The following is a 14,744-nucleotide window of genomic DNA, read 5'->3' as shown; positions in this document are numbered from 1 at the left end:
TCACGGCGGGACACCGCAGCATGCTGAGCTCTGCACTAACGCCGAACAAAGCACAGCAGGGCTCGCTCTGCCGCCCCGCACCCACACCGTGAGCGGGGCGGGCGCTGCCGTGCTGGGAGCCGGGCCCGGAACAACGGGAGCGCAGGGAGAGGCGCGCGGCGGTGTGCGGAGCGACGGACAGATGGGCTAAAGGGCAGCAGCCTTGGGACCGGGAGGGGCGGCACAGGGAGGCGGCGTTATGGGAGCTCGCGGGGCTTCAGCTCCTTGGAAGGGTAAAGGAAAGGCGGCGAGGCGGGGAGAAATCTGCATAGCCTTCCACTGTGCACTGCGTGTTACTCGTGTTACTACGGCCCCTGATACAACCCCTGCTGGCACGGGGAGCGCAAGGCCGCAGCCGGCGGGGACGAGAAGGGGCGGGCGCTGGGAGTGCCCTATCCACGGGCATGTGCTGTGCAATAACCCTTCTGCTTTTGCAGGAAAAGTGCTGAAAATGAAGCTACAGAAATCCTAAGACCTGCGCCTCGAGCTCTCGGTGCGCCCTCTGCTTCCCCTTTCCCCGCTGTCGCAACGCGGACGGGCAGCGTCCAAACGCTCCTGGAGGCCGCGTCTCTTTTTTTTTTTAAAGCAGCGCAGAGGTTTGCGTACAAAGTGCACCTCTGTTTCGCTGCCCACAGAGCTGTGCGATAGCAGCAGGAGGCTCACTGCGCTCACCGGCCCACTGCAACCCCAGTAACCCACCGCGCCGCCGGGATGGCCCTACTGGACACCACCAAGGACACGCAGGGCTCCGGCCTCGCCAGCGTCAACCCCGACCTGGCCAGCGAGAGGCTGACGGCCTCCTTCTGCGTGCCGAGGCTGACGGCCGTGCTGGACGGGGGGGCTGAGCGCACACGGCTGCGGCGGGCGGTCGGTGAGTAGGGCGGCGGGCCGGCAGTGCTGTGTGCCGGCACTGCTGTGTGCCTGCTGATCCCCAGCCCACGGGGTAACGCTTCCCATTGCTTTCCAGTGAACGTTATCGAGAGCGACCCGGTTTTTAGCAGCGAAAATCAGTACTTCCAGAGCCAGAATGAGCGGTACGAAGCTGCGGTCAGAAAGGCCGTTCACCTCCGGAAAAAGATGCAGGAGATGGGATGGAGCGAAGGCGGACCTGAATCTCTATACGTTTACAGGTGATTTTCTTTGTAACGTACAACTCGTCTGTTGTTGAAAGGTTTCCTTGCCAGGAAGAATCAGCTCGAGCAGAGGCTGGGAGAGGCAGGCTGCAACACGTCGGGTCCCGACAGAAGCACGCTGCAGGTTTTCACCCGGGCAGCACACCTGGGCAGGGGGAAGTTGCCATGGCGCACAGACACAGCTGAGCGCAGCAGCGCACGCTGCCAGTGCAGCACAGCACATCCCTCACCTGCACTGCTCAGCCACTTGTAGGGGCACAGTCCGAATGCGAAGTGGTGCCATTCTGCTCGTGTTACTGGCTGACAGACAAAGCTAAGATGACTCTTTATCCGGAACACCCACACTGTGTTAAAAACAAACAAGCACACCGCTTAATTTGTAAGTAAATGGAGGAAAGTATTTCTCACGGTCCTTTCCTAAACATCTTCTTTTCTTAACACCCGGTAGGGGGTTGAGCTCCACTTTACAACTCCTTTCCCTCCTTCCTTCCCCTGTGCTACGCAGCAGCCCTTTTGCCGTGCGCACTGCGGCTCGGTGGGCCACACAGTCGTAGGATCAAGGTAAGGTGCAAGTTGAAAAGCCTCATTCAGAAGAGCAATGCCTGCACCTCACAAACCGTCACTGACGCTCAAAGTCATTTTTCAGTCTTTCATCACATGAAGGATTATAATTTGTCACACTAAGCTCGGTCTCCTATGGGGAAATCTTCCATCCAGAGCTCCTGGACTTGGTAATTAGCGCAGTGCTCTCTCAGAAGAAAAATATCAGATGTTAAAAGCCCCACCTGTGCTCGCTGCCCTCAGACCCCCCATGCCGGGAGCTTCAGCCCTGGAGGATCGCGCTCTGCTCAATTAAGGCTGCAGGGAAGCACAGCTCTTTTCTTATGCGATACCGGGCAAGCAGGAACTTCTCATTAACCAAAGTCCCGGTGCCGGGCAGCCTGAATCATGGACAGGCATTTAAAAGCCAGCTTTGAAATGACAGTTAAAGTCACATTTCTGGATGGGCTGACGGGGGTTTATTAAGTTTATCTCTGTTAATCAAAGCAATTTCATTTTAACTGCTTCTTTGTTCATATTTTTCCCCGCTTTTTCAAGATGACTGATTCTCTCACAGGTCCACTACAAAAAAATGCTCACGGTCATTTGTTAGAAGTGAGAAGTCTCTACTTCAATGCTTCTGAGAGCACTGCAGTAAAGCCAAGTGAATGAGAACAGCAGCGCCACTTATTTTTAGGTGTGAGAATGCACGTACTCAGCTTCTGGAATAGAGCTGTGTGCATCCTAAAAAGCACTACCAGGCAGCCCCCTGGCACAGGGCTGACCAGCCAATAAAACAGGTGTTACCAGGATGGATTTGAATCTTTCTGCACAAGAAAAAAAACAACACATCAAGTCAGACATAAAGAATTCACAAAGCTGTCGAAGACACGGGGCCGATGGAGCTGGGTGGTGTGTTTTAGGAGCTCGGCATCTGCTCATCAGAACAGATAATTCCTCCAAGAGCAAGTGAAATAATGAGCCAGTGACATTTAAGCAAACTGTGTTATGAAAGAAGGAACAAAACCAGCATGAAAAATCACTTTTCCTGCAATGCTGTATTGATGCTGCACATTGTGCTGAAGATGACAAGACAGAAATCAAAATGCAGCAGGTGGTACTGCCTCGTTACTGCCACCACGTCACTGCCTCATTAATCACATCCCTGGAACTTCATCAGTGTAAAAATACCACTTGTGCTTTCTCCCCAGGGCGCTTTCAGGAGATGTAGCATTTCTCCTCCACCGGGTCTTCATGAGAAGCATTTCGGTCCTGGGCTCAGACAAACAGGTGGCCAAATGGATCCCTCTTGCCACTGAATACCAGCTCATAGGAAGCTATGCCCAGACCGAACTGGGACACGGTAAGGCTACAGAGAAATCACAGTTCATGTAGGATGAAAGGCTCTCGCGCACATTCTCAGGGGATGCGAGTTCAAGCTGTCCGTGTCACGGAGGTGGGTCTCCTCAGGGAAGCATGACATTTTCTCACCAAGCTAGAGATGCTTGCCTTTCGTTTGCCAGTGCAGAAAAAAATAATAAGAGTGAGGGTAGGTCCTTGTGGTAGAAGGGATCGGTCACCAGCAGCCAGGCAGTGTGCCCCAGTACGGTCTGCCTCGGAGACCTCTGCAGGTGGTGGGTCCTGCAGCCACTGGGGAATTGCAGTGTTCCACGGTTCTCGGCAGGAGGGTAATCCCTAAAAGCTCAATAATATCCACATGAGTTTCTAGGGATGCTCCCCTCTGTCTGATCACCCTCACGATACACCAGGATATTTTTATTTTTTTTAAAGGAACTTATCTTCAGGGTTTGGAAACAACAGCAATCTTTGATGTCAGCACACAGGAGTTTATACTGAACACACCAACAATCTCTGCAATGAAGTGGTGGCCCGGAGACAGTAAGTGCCCTGCGTGACATTTCGGTTTTCCTCATTTGCTTCCTTCAGTTCCTCAGTCTGCTTTGCTTAAGCTCCATGTTTGAGGGTCCAGGTGCAAGCAGAGGGCTTCAATAAGAAATGCAAACACCTTGAGGCAATGAGATCCAAGGGTTTCATACAACTTTAAAGACCATGAAAAAGCCAGCATTATCTGTTAAAGCCCTTGGAAACATCTGCCTCTGCAGGAATCAAATCTTTGTAAATAGAACTCAAGGGACCAAAACCTACAGGCAGATAATTCCCTGAAAACAGGCAAGTCTCAGCGTGAAGAATTCAAGAGTGAAATTCATGGCTTCCCTCAGGAAGGTGTTTCACATGAAAAACCTCAGTTCATCTCTCAGTCATTGATAGCTGGATCAGATGCTCACCTGCTGCTTCCTTAGAGCCAAGAGCAGCTCAGAATGCAGATTTAGGCATTCTCCAATTCCCAGCACCTGTCGATCACACCACCCTGACCCATTAGCAATACCCAATATACAATCAGCATTAACTGCTGTGAAGCATTTGCACTGTGCCTAGCCTTAAGGGAATGCGGCTGTTTCTCTTTTCGCAGTGGGAAGGTCAGCAACCCACACTGTGGTCTTTGCCCAGCTCTACATCCATGGGAAGTGCTACGGCGTGCATCCCTTCATTGTGCAGATCCGCAGCCTTCAGGACCATTCACTGTGCCCAGGTAAACATTTCCAGACACTGCTGCATCCCTCTGGCAACATCACCCACACTGGGGAAGCAGAGCTGAATGTGCCCTTCCTTTGAGATCCCCAATCCAATGCAAAATGGGGAGAAAAGAGGTCAAGTGGAAGTAAATAGGCTGTGTTTTCTCATGCTGCAGGTATAACTGCAGGAGACATTGGTCCTAAAATGAATTTTGAGCACATTGACAATGGCTACCTGATGCTGAAGAACGTGCGCATCCCCCGAGAGAACATGCTGAACAAGTTCTGTGAGGTATGTAAGGTGTTCAAAGCACAGACTGCCCAGTCAGAATCTCATCGCACAGCCAGCGAGACGACTCAGACCTGCCTAAATTTAGGACAAAAGTCTCCCTTTGAGGTGTATGCAAGTCTCTGAAGTTTTATCAAGGGAAGAAGTGATCCAAATCCTCAATGAAAATGTGCAGTTGGAATTCCACATTCAAAGGTTATGAGATGGTAGGAGATTACCTGAGACAAAAGCAGGAAGAGTTTGTCTCTTCAAACAAAGTGGTTTCATCCATCACACATGGGAATGCTTACTGCTGCACTCAGTGCAATATTTCAGTGTTAGTCTTATGCTACGCATAGAGATTACACATCTTTTTGTAGGAAGAAGCTGCACTATCAAAGACGACATCTAAAATCCTCTCTCTATTCCAGGTTCAGCCAGATGGCACCTATGTAAGGCGTGGGTCACAGAAGATTAACTATTTCACCATGACTTCAGTACGCATTTCCCTCATTTCAGACGAAGTTATTCTACCTCTAATGAAAGCGTGCACCATTGCCATCAGATACTCTGTGGTTCGCCGGCAGTCCAAGCTGAAGCCTGGGTAATGCCACACAAGTCTGCAGCGGTGGGAAGGGACCTGACACTGTGTTCATCACTCTGCATTTCCACTTTTCAGCTTACCTTTCAGCACATCTTGGGCTTATTTCCTGTCCCACTGAACAGCTCAGCAATTCACACAGGCAACTGGCTTTCCTTAGCCGGCCTGCCCAGAACTCAGCAGAGCCCAGTCAAAACAGACCAGTCACTGAATTCTGATTCTGTCTTGCTAATGGATGCAACATTAAAACAGCTTCCAGCATCCAGAGTTGATTTTTCAACAGTAAATGTTCTTAGTCTGGTAAGAATCCCTGTAATTTTTAGGTACTTTCATTTGAATAGATTTTTAAAATCCCCTCTTAAATCTACTTCCAAAAGCAAGAAGATACTCTTGACCACACAGCTTGTTTCCATTGCAAACCAAACAGCATGCTGAGTTATAACAACTCATGCCATCAGTTGAAGTCCCAGGTATACTGAATGCAGCAGAAGAGGTAAAGAACATTTAAAAAGAAAATAAAAGCTCAGAAAGCTTACAATAATTTAGACTGAAGAGTTGACCCAGCAGAGAGCTGTACATTTTTAACCAAACTCTACATCCAAAAAGTAATTCTATCTGCAACAAGCTTTTCTGTTTTCTATTTAGCTCCAAAAGTTAAAGCTGCTGACAAAACAAAATAAAACAAGCGTAGGTGCAGCTGTTAAGAGAAGCTTAATTATAACCTTGTCATTTCCATTTCACATTGAACAGGAAGCAGTGTCAGAGCACAGCCGCCTCTGCCAGCCTTTTAGGAGCATCAGCTGGGGCTGCCACTCTCCTTGCTGACCAGAGGAGCCAGTCTGAAAAACAAAAGCTTTACAGGGTGCAGTGCCACTGCCTCAGCTACACCACCTACCAGCCTGCTGCCTTGAAAGACTTTCCTCCTCTTCCTCTCATACAGCCCCTGTTTGCCCTCTGTACTGACCAGTGGTGTGGAACCTTTTCTGATCTGACAACCCAGTTCACTAACACAGCAGAAAAATGACTGTTTCCTAGTCAGGCTTGTCTGCCAGCTTTGTGAGCTGGAGCACAGAGACAGGGAGAGCAGGGAGACAAACCAGACCGGCTCCATTTTCACTTACTGCTTCTTGGTAATGCAAAATGCAGTTCAGGTGAAGTACCAGTAGCCATGCCTGTGTCCACACTTTTCATATTTCATCGTTTATCTTCCAACAGGGAAGAAGAAGCAAAAATCCTTGACTACCAGACCCAGCAAGAGAAGTTGCTGCCTCAGTTGGCAGCAGCCTATGCCTTCCATTTTATCAACAACTACCTGCACGAGCTGTTCGACAGGGGTTACAGAGAGATCCAGGGGAGGAACTTTGACTTGCTGCCAGAGGTGAGCCGCCACGGGATCAGCTCCCACAGCTACTCTGCACGTAATGCTCCTCTTCCCATTTCTAATTCTCAGTGTAATTTAGCAAACTGGACAGGCACTGCTTTCACCACTAGGTAACGGGAGAGAACTGAAGTGCTAAAGGATCAAACACCTTAGAGTCAGAATGGCTTGGTTTGAGAGGGGCCTTAAAGATCATCTAGCACCAACCCTTGTGCTGTGAGCCCTGTCCCAGGCCCGCAACCACTCAGCAACAGCATCTGTTGTACCACCCCACATTTTTGGCTGTGGGAGCTATTGCAGAGCAAGATGTCCTTGAAAAGCGTGTTTGCCTGATAAAGCCCTTGTTCCCAGTAGCTGGTGTGGCAAAGCTGTATTTCACAACTTCATCTACAAACACACGTGCAAATATTCACTTCTGAGCCAAAACCAAAACTTTTTAGATAGACAGAGCATAAGATTTGGCAACTGGAAGCCTAAAATAAAAACATGCTTTGAACAAAGACAGCCAAAGCCACTGCTGCTTGAGAGAAACCCAAAAACGTGTAAGCCAACCACACCATGCCCAGCACAGGGGTGCGTGACATCCCAGTGGAAACCAAAGGCCAGCATGGGGACTGGGTGCTGCACTTGCAGGCAAAGGAAGATGGCACGCCTAGGAGCATACTCAGAGGATTGCTTTAGAATGTTTTTATCATTCATACTCTGTTTCTCTTCCTTTTTTTTTTTAAACAGCTTCATGCATTTTCCTCAGGCTTTAAAGCCATGGTTAGTCAGTACTGCACAACAGGAGTGGAGATCTGCCTCAGGGCATGTGGGGGACACGGTTACTCTTTGTTGAGTGGACTGCCTTCCTTGTACACTAAAATACTTGCCTCTTGTATTTATGAAGGGGAAAACACCATCTTGCTCCTGCAAACTGCCAGGTAACAATTCAAATTCATTCAGCTGAAAGCCTGCCCCTTAATTTATTCAACTTCTACCTCTTCTGCTCCAAAACCAGTAAAACCAGCTACTCCTTTCTCATAGCACCTTCTAAAAATACAACTCGAGCCATAACCCATTCAAGTTTTCTGTCTGGTAGGCATGGGGTGTGTGGGAATTGGACTCCCTCTTCTTTTTAGGGTTTTGGGGACATAGGCAGGTGCTGCTCTGCATAACCTAATTTTCCTCTTTGTCTAGCAGTGCAGCAGAAGTGTTGCTATACAAGTCCTGTGGTTTCTTTTTTCTAAGCAACAGACGTTATGTGATATTGGTAAAGTGGCTTTGATTCAGAGAAGGCATAGTTGTTGGAGGTGATTCTAGATGAGTCATGCTCCAAGAACACCAAATGGGTGATTATCCATAGCAGATGAAATCCAGGCAAAAGAAACCACATCTGCTTTAACTTTTAATAACGTGTGCTTTTACTAGAAGGAGAAAACCAGTACACTTTCCACAGACCAAGGTGCTACAACATCCCTCTGTGCATGTATGCATACACTTCAGCACTCGTTATCACCTCTTCTTGAGAAATTCCATCTTAAAAGTTCATCACTACAGATTTCTGTAGCATTAAATGCAGTAGACAAGCTATCCAAGACCCATCACAGATCAGGTTACTACAAATACCATGCAAAACAAAAGCTCATCACTTAGTCCATTTTGGGCTGCTGATGGGATAAGCTACACTTTACTATTTCCCACCCAACCCAGGGAGGGCCCGCCTCACCTCTGGCTTGGCTATTTGCTGTGTGGAGACCATGAACATGGCCTGGTCTGATTTGTACACTCTTTCCAGGTTCCTGATTAAGTGCTTCTCAGCAGCTAGTGCTGGCCAGCCTGTGCCACCATCTGTCACTTATCTGGCTGCAATGAAACCCGGGAAGTGTCCTGCCAAGGACAAGTTGGATTTCCTCAGCCCAGACGTTTACACAGAGGCCTATCAACATGCAGCAATCAGGTCAGTACGGAGGAAGGGAGAGGAGGTTTCTGTTTGGCAGCAAAAATGTGTTTAGAGCTCAGCTTCTTCCTTGCTTTAAAGAGAGGTAAAATAACAAATTCCACGAGAATTGGCACCATCTACTCCTGAAAAAGCAAGACTTAACCCCTCCCACAGCATTAACAGCCATGGCAGACGTTTAATAGGAAACTTTCATATTCAGAACATCAAAAGTTCGTAAGCCATGTGCTACATAAAACCTGTATTCCACAGAGAGCTGATTCTATACAAAGCTGATGACACTGTTTAAGTAAAGCCCAGACCACATTAGTGAGTTGCCAACCTTTAGGCAATTGTACTTTGTGCAGTTCTATAGAACAAGTTAAAATTCCACATGCCTGAGAAAGTGATGTTTGTGTTCAATTAATAACACAGCAATCACGGAGCCTTTCATTCCGTCTGTAGTCTTTCAGCTACTCATTCAACTATTCAACACAATTAAGATTGGTAGTGTGCACAGTCTCATAAGTATTATGGGTCATAGGGGTGTCATCTCTGAAGACCAGGTAAACAGATGCACAGTTCTGCAGTCATTCACACTGATTAAAAGCAGAGCTATTATTCTGAAAGCTTTGGTGAAAGCTCTGTTTAGAAAGACAGTAAAACAGTATAACATCAGTCTAATACTACTATTGGTTCCTTCTGTTATGCCAGCTCTCCTTAAACAAAACCTAAGAAAAACTCCAGAGATCTCTGATAAACTATAATGGAAGCCAAAGGCAGAAATCCCTTTGGTACCTGAGTGGTTTGGGTGCTTCTCCCCGATTTGTACTTTGGTTTTCCATAAGAGTTCCATCATGAGCCAACTTTAAATATCGAAATGCCATTTTGCCATGTGATCACACACAAGTGTGAGTATAAAATGAGTGTATGTGAGCTGCTATATCTATATTCAAATGTGTTTTGGATTTTTTTTTTCCAATTTTCCAGACTGATAAGCAGCACAGCAGCTAAGCTACAGGACTTGATTCAGTCAGGAGTCGAAAGGCACGAAGCATGGAACCAGTGCACAGTGCAGCTGGTACAGGCTGCAAAGGTTAGCAACATTTTTGTGCTCATCTGACATTTGTTGTTAGGATACAGCATGCAATGGAAACAGCACAATTAGCCTAAAAAAGTCTCAGTGCTTCTTAATGCTTTGTATTCACATATAAGGGACACCACAAAGATCAGGGCACCACTGTGGTCTGCAAAGTAGAATATCATACTAGGAAACAACTCCTGATGTGAAGACTTGGCCATCAGACTAGGCCAGGTAGAGAAAGACTAGAGGGTAGAAACAAAAAGCTGCCACCAGCAGCAGGATCAGACCTTCCACAGCCTGCAATTAGAGCATACCATCTCCAGCTAATGCTCATCTTTTCTACAAGAACCTTGTATTTCTGGCTTTCAGATGAAAGCCTCCCCAGTGCCATCCTTCTAAAAGCTGGAAGAGACATCGTAAGGGTGAAACATGCTCATTATTTTTTTTAATCTGCTGCTCTCACAAGGAAAGATAATGTGGGGAAAATAATTAAGAGTGGTGATAAGTGCAGTCTTAATTACTACTGGAAGAAATCAAAGTAGCAAAGTCAAATAAGAGACCTAAAAGCAGTTCCTAGTTCACACAAATTAGATAGGCAATCTGCTTTTCTTCAGCTGAAATGGGATCAGGACAACAATCTGTTTGCCAAAACAAGGAGTTAATATAGAACTAAGCAGAAAAGAAAGCAAGAGTGTAGAAAGGCCCTAAATATAAAGGAAAGCCAAAATCACTGATACTTCAGTAACTCCAGGAAGCAAAATTCTTTTTTAATGTGGTTATGTGCAATTTGACTGCAATTATGGTGGAAGTCTCCCTTCCTTCCTAAACTGAGGAGGGTAAGATTTTGAAACAGATCCATGGCTTATTTCAGCCTCATTCAGTGTTTAATGAAAAACATCTTGTTGTAACCTAGGTTTGGCCAGAGCCAACCCTAACTGAAATGGACTTAGAAAGTTCCCTAAGGGAAAGAGGAACCCTACACATACCTAAATGCAGCAATAACATCTAGATGATTCCATAGTAGGAAGGTGCCTGAGGGAAAAGCCACCTACTACTCAGTCAATAAGATGAAGTCTCTGATGAGCCAAATTCTCTCAGCAAAAAAGTGAAATTGTTTCAAGACTATTAGAAGCATTGATTCTTCATGCTTATAAGCACAGTTACTTAATCTTTTCAAACAAGAACTCACTGAGAAAGTGAGCTGGTACTGTTGTTCTCAGTAACAGCATTATTTGTGATCATCTGTCTGCTGTGTGTCACACCTGATTTTCAATTACACAGACTCAGCAGAAGCAGCAAGTATCCAATGCTGTAAGCTTAACAAAAACAAAAGAAAAAAAAAAAGAGCAGAAGAGGAGGAGAAGCAAGGCTCTTTAGAAGGAAACTTTCCAAAGAGCTTAATACGCAGAGAGGGGATCTGGGCCCCCACTGCTTCTTGGATTCCTCAGGGAAAGTAACAAAACCTTGTCTCCACCATAGCTTTAAAACCATGATAGCCTGCCGCCTTCTTGGGGTGCTTCTGTGTTTACTTTCTACTCCATGCTTTTTCTGGAGACTCACCCACATTGCTGCCCTGGCAGCTGTATGAACAAACGCCTGCCAGCTCTCAGCCAGGTGGCTCAGACACCAGTGATGGCTTTGCTGCAGTCTCCACAGATTTTAATTGCTTGAGTAGACAACCCGGCTTCTCAGGCAGGTTCTGCAGTCCGTGCTGTCCTCCATGCTGCTTGACCATGCTGCAATGCAGGTGTGCCTTGCATACACCCACAGCTGGGAGGAGAACTGTAGAGTGGAGGAATTAAGCCATGCAAATACCAACACCACTACCCACCCGGAGGAATGTCAGCATAACAAGAGTCACCCCCACAAACAGGTGGAGTCATCTTGTTTCACTCACTCTGGAGCTAGGCTGCGCTGAGCCAGTATTTCTGTAAGTGAGCAGACACTGCCAGTGTCTGACCCAGAAATCACCAGTTTACTTAAAACAGCAAAAGCAAGAGGTAAGTTTGATTGTTCTTCCACTGACAATGGATGTTTTCAGAGCTGAAGTCCAATGTACCATAAGCCCAACAAAGAGATTTTTCTTCTGCTGTATATAACCAAAATTCACTTGGTAGAGATTGACACAAGCACATTCCAATGCGTTCCCATCATACAAAATCTTTGGGGTATTTGTCAAAGCTACATGAAGTACTGCCATGATTTCCAAAGCACGTTTCTCGAGTTTACACATACCAGCCTTGGCTGCTTACACCCCCAATCCTTTCCTCTACTGTTTTAGTAAGACATGAAAGCAAAATGCTTAGTCAACCAGCAGACAAGGGATTCAGACTGGAAAACTGCCAGTGAAATGAAAAGGTTTTATATTCTTTATGAGAACGTTTGCGTCACTTGGCCTACTAAGAGTGTTTAGAGGTGCATTCACTGTTGATTGTATTTGTTTTCCAGGCTCACTGCCACTACATCACTGTGAAAAACTTTGTAGAGACTGTGGAAAAACTTGAGAACACGGCTGGCATCCAGAACATTATGAAACATCTTTGTGATCTGTTTGCATTACATGGTATCTTCTCGAATGCAGGAACTTTTTTGCATGATGGATATATAACTGGAGCTCAAATGGACATGGTCACAGCATCATACCTGGACCTCCTGGGGATCATTCGGTGAGCCATTCTAGCACAATAAGATCACAGCTATTCCGTTTCTCTGTGCATTAAATATGAAATGGTACTGCTGTACCTATGGCAACATGTTCAGAGTCAATTCACTTCATTCAGTTTTTATTTTAATTGCCTGGCAGCATTAGAAATCGACTAAAACATCTACAAAAAAAGCTTATTTTCAGAGCAGAATACACCTAAGATTCCAGCTCCCATGCAATCACTAGATTAAAGTTCAGTAACATGAAATCCTGAGGTATAAATCAAGAAATTCTGAATATGCCATTTGCAGCAAAGCAAAAGCAGGAAAATACCTAGTCAGAACAACACTTAGAAGAAACAGCTACAACAACCTATTATGCACTGCTAAGTCTGCTTTAGCTGCACTAATATAGCCTACTCTGTTGCCATGGCTGACTTGCAACACGTACCTAAACAGTTCTGACTACAGAAAGATCAGATGCATCTGCTCAATACCATTCATTACTAACTACATGGCTTCTGAGATATGCTAAGGTTTTAACTTACCACAGCACTCACAAAGGCTTTTTCACTACTCACTGCTGTTAAGAGCAGATTAACTTCTGGTGCAGAGAAGTGAGCTGCTACTGTGTGTGAAATCCTACTTAGGTCACCTGGAGAGAAACAGGAGCACACCATAACCAAGAGTTGAATGGGACCAAGCCAAACAGCAAGTATTTTTGGAGCTAATCACAGAATTAAAGTGGTAACAAGCTTAAGACTTTTACTCAGGGCTTTAATAGAACATGCCTCTGAGGAATCAAAGCAGAGCTTCCTGTGCAATGCAGGCAAAGGGAAAAACTGGCACAAGCATTTTAGACCAAGGAACTTGCATAGCTGACTTCCACATTCATCTTTTTTCTGTTCATCTACTCCTTAGGAAGGATGCTGTTCCACTAGTGGATGCTTTTGACTTCACGGACAAGAACCTGAATTCTGCACTCGGCAGTTACGACGGACAGGTTTACCAGCGGCTTTACGAGTGGGCTCGGAAGGCACCCACCAACAAGCAGGTATGGATGCTGGATTACAGCCAGGCAGATTCTGTATGAGCCAGAACAGAAATTATTTGCTTTTCTTCTAATAAAAGCCATGCAGATAAAAGTAATTGGAGTAAGACCTCTTATCTGTCCATATCTCACTCTGAACAATGAACCCTGATTCTCTAATTATTCCACCTATAGCCCTAGTTTAGGCATGCAGCAGCTCGTGGGCTAGATGGCAGTGAAACACAGCTTGAGCAAGGGAGCTGGACTAGCCCCAGCGACCAGGGTGGTTTTGATTTAGACGTATGACAGTGAAGTAACATTGCACAAAGTAAGCTAAAACGAAAGCATGTTTACATGGTTAACACTACAGAACAACTCTAGATGGCTGCAAAAGCCACTCACTGCAGGGTATTTTCCATTCACCAGTACTTTTCCCAAGTGCAATACTTAATTTTGTTTTAATAATATGCTCATCCAGAAAGAGTATAAACGTTAAATAAGGCGATTTCATCCTTCGTCTTTAGCATTGTACTTTCACTTCTTAATGCATCCATACTGTGGAGAAAAGTAAAATCCCTCATGACGCAAACGGCTATTGCTCTCTTTGAAAACTCATTTTGCCTTAAGTGAGATTTTTACTGTGGTAATCAGCAATTCCTTTGAAATTCTACAGCTGAACACAAAACTTGCCTCTAGCAAACATTCCAGTTGAAGCACATTTTTTGAAGTTAAATAGTATGCTGTCACATTTGGGATGAGAAGTATTGTGTACTGGTTATGAAGGACAGTGCACATTACAGGGGAAGAGACCTTGCACATAGCTGAAGTTATTCTTTTTTTTTTAATATGATCTAGTTTCTGCATTTCAGAGATCAGTCCTAAGGAAAACAAATGTATAACCTGCTCCTCCTCCTTAACTACCATTAATTCCCTTCCACATTCTCATTCCAAACAGATAAGCCCAGCCTATGAAAAGTATTTGAAGCCACTTCTTCACAACAAGCTATCGAAATTATGAAGACTGTGATCTAAGTGAAGGTCGCACCCGCTCTTTGCAGCAATGCATTTATGAAGCATCAGTACTATTAATCAGAGATTAATCATCAGCTGCTTACTTGCAATTGCGACAAGTACGAAACAGGATCCTTAGTGAGCCATTTGCATTTAATCAGAAAGAAGCCAAACAACTCTGAGCGGTACCCACTGTTCTGAAGCAGTCTAGTCAGAAATAGTCCTGTTTTTGTTGTTTTCTTGCTTGTTGGTCCTTGCTTTTGAGGAACAACTTCTTCTCGTAGATCAAGAAGCATGTTAGAAAATGCGTTTGGAGAATAGAAAGAGCTCTGAACTTGCTCAGCAGTCAAGTATTTCTGGCTGATGAAGAATCACACACAGCTGATGTCAACTCCTGTCTGCAGAGATTACTTTCCCATTAACAGAGCCAATCATACTGTCTTTTGATAAATCTTTGATTGCAATAAAGTATATTATTTGGAATACTGGTTCCCTAGTTATTATA

General features: G+C 45.5%; 1 protein-coding gene across 7 annotated transcripts; it reads left to right on the top strand.

Annotated features, from left to right (window-relative positions):
• Nucleotides 1-135: 135 nt before the first annotated feature.
• On the top strand, nucleotides 136-14,722 carry ACOX2 (acyl-CoA oxidase 2). Of its 7 annotated transcripts, none has more exons than XM_004944646.5 (16): nucleotides 136-272; nucleotides 477-532; nucleotides 675-910; nucleotides 1,007-1,169; nucleotides 2,924-3,075; nucleotides 3,504-3,611; nucleotides 4,204-4,323; nucleotides 4,483-4,598; nucleotides 5,006-5,178; nucleotides 6,391-6,553; nucleotides 7,286-7,476; nucleotides 8,331-8,492; nucleotides 9,462-9,567; nucleotides 12,004-12,221; nucleotides 13,120-13,252; nucleotides 14,184-14,722. In XM_004944646.5, exons 3-16 carry the CDS (start codon nucleotides 751-753, stop codon nucleotides 14,244-14,246), a joined length of 2,028 nt encoding a protein of 675 aa, XP_004944703.2. In that variant the 5' UTR covers nucleotides 136-272; nucleotides 477-532; nucleotides 675-750; the 3' UTR covers nucleotides 14,247-14,722. The 7 variants fall into 7 exon arrangements, with proteins under 7 accessions (XP_004944703.2, XP_046756024.1, XP_046756025.1 ...); XM_046900068.1 differs by having other exon boundaries at nucleotides 629-910; XM_046900069.1 differs by having other exon boundaries at nucleotides 626-910.
• Nucleotides 14,723-14,744: the final 22 nt, after the last annotated feature.

This window comes from Gallus gallus, chromosome 12, assembly GCF_016699485.2.
Source record: "Gallus gallus isolate bGalGal1 chromosome 12, bGalGal1.mat.broiler.GRCg7b, whole genome shotgun sequence".
NCBI classification, from domain to species: domain Eukaryota; kingdom Metazoa; phylum Chordata; class Aves; order Galliformes; family Phasianidae; genus Gallus; species Gallus gallus.
The sequence above is the reverse complement of the archived record's forward strand: the minus strand, read 5'-3'. Positions and strand labels throughout refer to the sequence as shown.